The 7,755-nt window shown below is 61.6% G+C and overlaps 1 protein-coding gene across 1 annotated transcript; it reads left to right on the plus strand.

Annotated features, from left to right (window-relative positions):
* Positions 1 to 55: 55 nt before the first annotated feature.
* Positions 56 to 6,296, plus strand: Lhfpl5 (lipoma HMGIC fusion partner-like 5). The gene is made up of 3 exons (XM_013516732.1): positions 56 to 499; positions 5,448 to 5,684; positions 6,157 to 6,296. Exons 1-3 carry the CDS (start codon positions 88 to 90, stop codon positions 6,294 to 6,296), a joined length of 789 nt encoding a protein of 262 aa, XP_013372186.1. The 5' UTR covers positions 56 to 87.
* The last annotated feature ends 1,459 nt before the right edge of the window (positions 6,297 to 7,755 follow it).

Here is a 7,755-nt window from a genome sequence, read left to right on the forward strand (position 1 = left end):
AAGGTCGTCCTCGTCCCGCTCTGCGTCTTCCCCCGCCTGGGACGGCCCTCGCCTTGGTCCCGACTCAGCCTCCCCGGGGCCCTCGCCATGGTGAAGCTGCTGCCCGCGCAGGAGGCGGCCAAGATCTACCACACCAACTACGTGCGCAACGCGCGCGCCGTGGGCGTGATGTGGGGCACGCTCACCATCTGCTTCTCCGTGCTGGTCATGGCGCTCTTCATCCAGCCCTACTGGATCGGCGACAGCGTGAGCACGCCGCAGGCCGGCTACTTCGGCCTCTTCTCCTACTGCGTGGGCAACGTGCTGTCGTCCGAGCTCATCTGCAAGGGCGGCCCGCTCGACTTCGCCTCCATCCCCTCCAGGGCCTTCAAGACGGCCATGTTCTTCGTGGCGCTGGCCATGTTCCTCATCATCGGCTCCATCGTCTGCTTCAGCCTGTTCTTCGTGTGCAACACGGCCACTGTGTACAAGATCTGTGCGTGGATGCAGCTGGCGGCAGGTGAGCGGCCGCGGCTGCGCGCTCCCGGCCTCGAGGAGGCTCTGGGTCTCCGACCACGCTCTACGCTCTGCTCAAGCGTGGTGGGGCGCAGAGGACCTCAGACCGCGCGCTCAGCGCCGCCCCCGTTTCGGGGTAGTGACTCTCCCGCGGATAGCCCAGAGAGCAGTGACCCGTCCGGGGGCACTTAGCGCTGGCGGGAGAAATCAGGGGTCCCGGCCCTCCCAGGCCTCCAGGCCAGAGGTTGGAGCGGCTCTGGGAGGGGAAGGAAGGGGCCTCCGCTGTCATCCTTGTGGGACTAGCACCCGAGCCCTTGCCTGAGAGTGAGGCCAGTTACGTCCCCTGATTGCTAGACGACCTCGCCCCCTCTGCTGGGCACTGTTCTTCCACCTTTCCGGTGCCCAGCGCCCTCTGGCCTCCCTCCGGCCCGCCTGCCTCAGATGCGCTCATGGATGGTTTTAAGGTCAGCCGTCCATTCTGGAGTGTGACTGCCATGCTGGGTGTGACCTCTCCCTTAGAAGCGTGCATCTCCACTCCGCTCTTTCACTGGGGAACGAAAGTCTTTGTTCCTCAGAGTGAGCTTCCATGCTCGAGGCAGCACGTGGAGCGGGGTTTTGCGAGGTGGGGGAAGCTGTCCAGGGGCCTGTAAGCTGTGCCAGGCAGGAGGCCACCGGTGGTGTCCTGAGGCCAGGCCCTCCCTGCCCTTTCTCCTGCTCCCGGCCCATCGGCCTCTTGCTCCCTCGGCCAGGTGGTCCTGCTGCCCTCCAGCGCCCCGGAAGAGACAGACAAGACCTCCTCCGCAGCCTTTGGTCCTTGGTCCCTTGGCCCCTGCCCACCGAGGACTGCACACACGCAGTCCGCGTGCGGCAGGTCCAGGAACAGTGCTTGGGAGCGGAGACCAGGGCGGAACCATCTTGACGTCTCTGGCTAGAGTGAGAAGGGGTGCTCTCTTAGGGGCAGTGAACAAAGAGCTGAACCCCAGAGCGCCGAACACACAGACCTAAGACTGCGGAGTCGGAGGGGCCTCCAGAGAGCCCCGGCCCACCCTCAACTCAGACGAGGAATCAGGCTGAGAGGGAGTCAGATTTGGCCGACTGTTGCCAATCAGCTGGCAATGAGGAGAACTAGGGCAGCGGGTGCTGAGGGACTGGATGTATCCTAGGAACATTTTGGCGGAGGCCCACATTTACATAAGTACAATGACTTACAAAACAGTTCCTCGTATGCCGTCAAGAGGAGACTCACCACCGCCCAGTAGGCGAGTGTTCCTTGGCCAAGCAGAGAAGGCTGCTGGTGGGTGCCTTGGCTGTGGGCACAGTTAGTGAGAGACAGACTCTTAGCTCCAGTCTTGGACCCAGGCCACTGCCCCGGCCCCTGAGCGCCCCCCACCCCCTGCCCTTACCATCTCCCTGCCCTCGGAGAGGCTGGGGCCGGGTGGGGCAAGCCTGGGTGGGCAGTAGGTGGAGGTGGCCGTGGCAGGGACGCTGGGGAACGAAGACCTAGCAGTTCCGTGTGGGAGAGGAGGACGGCCACGGACACGCCTGTGTGCCTCTCTCACCCGTGCTGCCCCCACCCCGGCACCCCGCAGCAGGTGCCCTTTGCTAACAGGCAGTGTGGCAGCAAGGCCGGGCGGGGGAGGCGTCACCCGCCCGTTTGAGTCGGACCCTATTTGGGTCACAGAGCCGGAGACACCGACAGCAGACGCGGCCAGGTGGCAGCCCATGCAACATTTATGCTGGAGAGGGCGAGCGTGGCATCGGGTTCCCATTCTGCTGTGTGGGGAAAGGGAGGGTGAGCCCAAGGGAGGGGCGGGGAGGGGCCGGGCCCCTCGGTCAGCAGCTGGGAGATATGTCCCTTTGAGGAACCCTAAACCGGAGGCTTAACCTTGCCCGCAGAGAGGGAGCGGGCAGGGCTGGGGCGGGAGCAGAGGACGGGCGCGTGGCGGTGTGGGCTGCGGCTGGGTACTGTCAGCGGAGCCTCTGGATGCCAGCTGGGGGCTGAGTGTGGTGCCAGCTCCTAGGCACACAGCCAGCAAGTTGCTTGGCTCCTGTAAACCCGTGTCTTAGTCCGTTTAGGATGCTCTAACAAGTGATCTGGGGCGGCGGGCAGGGGTGTTAAACAACAGAAATTCATTTCCCACAGCTCTGGAAGTGGGACGTCTGAGGCCTGCCCAGCTGCCAGTTCTGGTGAGAGCGGTCCTCTTGCTGCAGACTGCTGGGTTCTTGCTGCGTCCACAAAGGATGAGATGAGGGGCAAGAAGGCTCTCTGGGGTCCCTTTTATAAGGGCTCTAACCCCATTCACAAGGGCTCCACCCACCAGACCTAGTTCCCTCACCAGAGCCTGACTGCTCATACCATCAGGTTGGGGTTAGGATGTCATCCTATGGACTTCGGGGAACACAAATATCCAAGCCCCGGTACCGCATCTGTAGACTGCCATGACGGTTCCCCCGCCCGTGGGGCTTTGAGAGGGCGGAATGGCATAATGCCTGCACAACGCCCTGCACAGTAAATGTGAGAGACACGGAAAACATCAGCCAGGATGGGAAGTAACGCCGCAGTATCACACAGCTCCCCAGCCTTGTGGGCTGACAGAGACACTGACTTCTGGCCTACGGGGCACGCCCGCTGGGGACCGGTCAGGGTTTCCCTTCTCGGTTCTCCAGCCGGGAAGCAGAGCTCCTTGCCACTGGCTGACGTCGCTGTGCAGGGGAAGACAGCCTTGGAAGGTCTCCCGCCAGCAGCTGAAGGCTTCGGCTGGAAGTGCACGCAGCGTTCCTGCTCACCTCTTATTGGCCAAAGGCATTCACGCGGCCCTGCCTAACCGCACCCCAGGGGAGCCAGGAGGTTCGATCCCAGCCTGTTGCTGGAATGTCTGCGAGCAGCTCTGATGACCTCACATCCTCCAAGGTGGCTTCCGTCTGACTGCACTGCTAGCAACAACAGCAATGATCGACATTAACTGGCCACTTGCCATGTACCAGACCCTGTGCAATAGGAGTTTTCCATACGCGATCACACTTAATTCTTGTACCCCTGCTGTGAGTCAGGTATTAGTCTGTTAGTAAGCGCCCTGTGAACACCAGGCTGGCCTCTACTTGAGGCGGGCTGTGATGCCCGCAGCAACCACCACCTGTTTCCGAGGCAGAGGCCCTCGGCTGTCTCCCAGCGCACCCACAGGGAGAGGCTGTGGAAAGGGAAGGGGCCACCGGAGGAGAGGCGGGGAGCACGGGAAATTTGGAAGGCAGCTGCTTCCCACATTCAGCCCCGCAGCTGCACTTGTGGGGTGCGCCTTAAGCCAAGGGGCAGGCCAGCCACAGGAGGGCCGGGGTCCCGCCCCCTGGGCAAGGGCCCAGCCACACAGGTTTTACCAGACTGCTGAGGGACAGGCAGCCCCTCCCTCGCACGAGGTGTCCTGCCCCTCGGTTTGTCACAAAGTGTGAAGGCACCCCTAAATACAGTCAGCCCTTTGGAGAGCCAGTGAACTCTGAAGTCAGGGAAGACAGAAGTTCAGGCCTTGGCCCTGCCCGGTTGGATGACTGGCAGGTGAGTCACTTGACCTCTCTGAGACCTGAGTTCTCGAGTCAGTAAGATGAGGACGTTAGCATCTACTTCACGGCACTGTGGCCAGGATCAAGTCGGTGCATGAACTAACTGTGGACTCTGAGGGGACCACACAAGTGAGCGTCTATAAAAATCAAAGGGCGCCATTTAGGTGGGGAGGTGGGGCCCTGACCTTGACACTTGGTTTGATCTCCTGATCTCCCTTGCAAGAACAAGCCCGGCTCAGTCAACGTAGCTTTGGGTCCCGTGAGGTGCTTCCTGGGGGCTGCAGCTCGGAGCATAGCCTCAGGACTAGAGAGCCTCTGAGCCCAAGGAAAGAGGGCCGGGAAGAGGAAGGGGCAGGTGAGGGAGGCAGCGTTGCCCGCACGGCAGCTGTGCATAGAGTCGTGTCCCTGGATCATGTCCCCTGTCTGTGCTTTACCTTTGAGAAACCAAGGCTGGGGAGGTGGTTTCACGGGAGGGGATTGGAGACAAGGGGAGAGGTGGGGAAGAGTGGAATTTCCAGCCCCACACAGTGGAGGCACAGGGAGCTGTGCAGAGGGGCTGACACTCCCCCGGAGCCTAGTTATGTGTGTGTGTGCCCGGTACTGTTCTAGGCGCCTTTCCAGTCTTAACTCACTGGAAATCACTGCGGCCCTAACAAGCGGGACGGAACTCAGGCAAAGAAGTCTGAGTAGCTTGCTCCAAGTCGCACGGCTGGTCAGCAGAGGGCTGGGCTTGAAGTCCAGGCGGTGTGGTCCGGTGCTGTCCACCGTTCCTATTGAGAGGGGCCTGGGAGAGCACCGGAGGACATGGCTCCCGAGCCAGGCCCGACCTGGGAGTTGGCATAGGAAAGGACCGTTCCGGCGGATTCTGAAGTTGGGCGGGGCGGGGCAGCCGACGGCTGGTGTGTGCGTGTGGAAGGCGCGTGCAGAGAGCCGCCAGGGCGGGGCTGGGAAGCTTCCTGTGCTCACTGCAGCGAGGACCGTGAGCCACAGCACGCTCTTACGCTGGGGACTGTCAAGTGGAAAAACGCGGCTATTCCAGCTGTGGCCCGATGCGTTCTTATTACAGCTATTTCAGAGATGCCGAGATACGAACAAATGATCAGTGCTCTGCGCTGGGGCAGATTCTGGGGTAGGCGGTGCCTCACTGAGGCCAGGGAGAGGATCTGCTGGGGGCTGATGCCAGCCGGGGTGAGGCACTCAGCTCCACCCAGACTGCGTCCCAGGGCCGCCGCTTGAGCTTTTGGAGCCTAGCTTTCTGATGTGTGTGCTACTAGGACAGTAGGAGCTGCTTCCTGTGCCGCTTGAGGCTCCCCCATGGGCAAGGAGGCCACAGGAGCAGTTCCAGCTGGGAGGCCGCGGGCCGGCCCACCAGCCTGACACATGTGCTCTCGTCCCCTCAGCCACAGGTCTAATGATCGGCTGCCTGGTCTACCCGGATGGCTGGGACTCCAGCGAGGTGCGGCGCATGTGCGGGGAGCAGACGGGCAAGTACACGCTGGGCCACTGCACCATCCGCTGGGCCTTCATGCTGGCCATCCTCAGCATCGGCGACGCCCTCATCCTCTCCTTCTTGGCTTTCGTGCTGGGCTACCGGCAGGACAAGCTCCTCCCTGATGACTACAAGGCAGACGGAAAAGGTAACGTGCCCTCTGCCACAGGGGGCCCTGCTTGGGCATCCTGGGCAGGTGGTGTCGTCCCTTCCAGCCAGGCACCTAAGTCTTGATTCTTGGGCTGGGGACGCCAAGACTAGTCCGATGCACCCCTTGACCTCCCTGGGGGTGAGGGCCAGCGGAAGGCCGCAGGCAGGTATGCAGTGGGGTGACAGAGGCCCTGTGGAGCAGAGGCTATGATGCAGGTGTTGCCCCGGCGTTTACAGGGAGAGCCCTGATACAGCCCGAGGGGCTAAGCAGATTTCCCCTAGGGAGAGAAAGAAATGGCAGAAGCAGAGGGGACACAGCTAGGGAGGGCGGGGAGGGTGCTAATGCTGGGGACACCTGGAAAACCACCCAGGAAGGGTGCTGAGGTGACGGCTTCTGAGGTACAGAGGGGCCCCCAGGCTCCCTTGGGTCAGGACAGCATGGGGCTCTCCGTATGTCCGTCCTGTTTCAGGTCTGTCCCACCCAAATCCTACGCACCAGCCAGAACGGGCCCTCGGGAGTCAGTCCTCCCCAGCGGCTCCCGGCTCCTCCTCCCTCCCACAGGCGCAGGGCTTCTGTCGGCAGGCTCTCCCGCCCGTCTTGAGGGGCTGACCCCTTCGGAGCGGAGGAGTCCCCTCCACGTCGCAGGGCAGGGCCTGTGTCACAGCCCTGGGACCCTGAAGTGACTCCTCACCGTAGGCGGCCGTCATGGGGACCCGGTGCTCGCCAGCGGTCCCCCGCTCCAGTCTCCTTCCCCACAGCGTCTCCATCGGCCTTGGACCTGGACTAGCAGCAGCACCGAAGCCCCTGCACCCGGGGGCCGAGGACACTTCCCACCCGAGGACCGAAGCCCCGAAGGGAGGCTCACTGAGGTTCACAGGGGTGCAGCGGCAAAGAGGAGCCCAGGACAGGACTTGGCGGCTGAGCCTGGGGCCCAAGGCTCTGCAGGAGTAATCTGAAACATTCTGTCCTTTGGAAGTGGGAGAGACTCATAAAGGTGGAGTCCAAATTACCAGAAGAGCTGGGCCAATGGGGGAGAAGGGAAAGATTTCTTTCCTTGGCAGTGGATTTCTGGGACAGGGGAATGCTTTGGGCCTGGGGTCAGTTTGTCCTTAGGCTGAGGGTCTTGTCCAGCTTCTCTCCTTTTTTCACCCCCGAGATAAAGTCCCACCGTGTAGCTCAGGCTGGCCTGGAACTTGTGGGTTCCTCCCTCCTCAGCCTCCCGAGTGCTGGGATTACAGGTGTGCATCACCACGCCTGGCTGCTTTTGGCCCCTTAGGGCCTCTGAAGGAACCATCGTCATGGTGTCTGCAGCCCAGAGTGGGGGTTGTGCCAAATCTGTGCTTTCAAAGACATCATCAGGGTCGGGTGGGCAAGTGTTGCAGACCCCGGTCACGCACGCCCAGGGACTTACCGTGCATACGCTAAGCTGCCTGCTTACTTTGTTTCCCCTTATCTTCAGGCCTGGGCCCCGGCCCTCCCTTTTCCCCCAGCTGTTTTCTTGGTTACCTTCTGCCTCAGACTGAGCCAGAAAGGGCTCCACGGCGGGCCGGCCCTTTCTTCTTTCCCCAGCCTTCCCCTTAGCTACCGCCCGTCTCCCTTGAGAACCGCACGGGGAGGGGCAGCGGGGCTGGTATTACGGAGCCTCTCCCACGCGCAGGTATGACAGAGTGCCCGCCTGCTGTCCCTATTACTCTGCACACAGCCACCCCGAGACGTGGTGCTGGAGTTGGGGGTTCGGGTGGCCCCGCACAGCCAGCTCTTCCTGCAGTGAGGGCGCCTTGCCAGGGAGGGTGCAGGGGAGCACTGGACACTTGCACCTAGCGCTCAGCTCCAGGCGTGGTCTCCCTACAGTCTGCCTGGACACGTAGACAGAAGCATCTTTACCTCTATGCTTTCTTTCTTCCTCAGAAAGGATTCTTTTGTCAGAGACATTTTTATTTAGGTGAATCCTCCTTACAGTGCTTTCTTAGAGGTGGTTTCATGATTTGACGTGCCCCTTCCTAATCAAACTGTCAGTTCACTTTCCTTTCCTTCCTTGGCCTCTGCTCTCACATCCCATCCATCTCGT

This window comes from Chinchilla lanigera, unplaced genomic scaffold (genome assembly GCF_000276665.1).
Source record: "Chinchilla lanigera isolate Chin_1 unplaced genomic scaffold, ChiLan1.0 scaffold00036, whole genome shotgun sequence".
NCBI classification, from domain to species: Eukaryota; Metazoa; Chordata; class Mammalia; order Rodentia; family Chinchillidae; genus Chinchilla; species Chinchilla lanigera.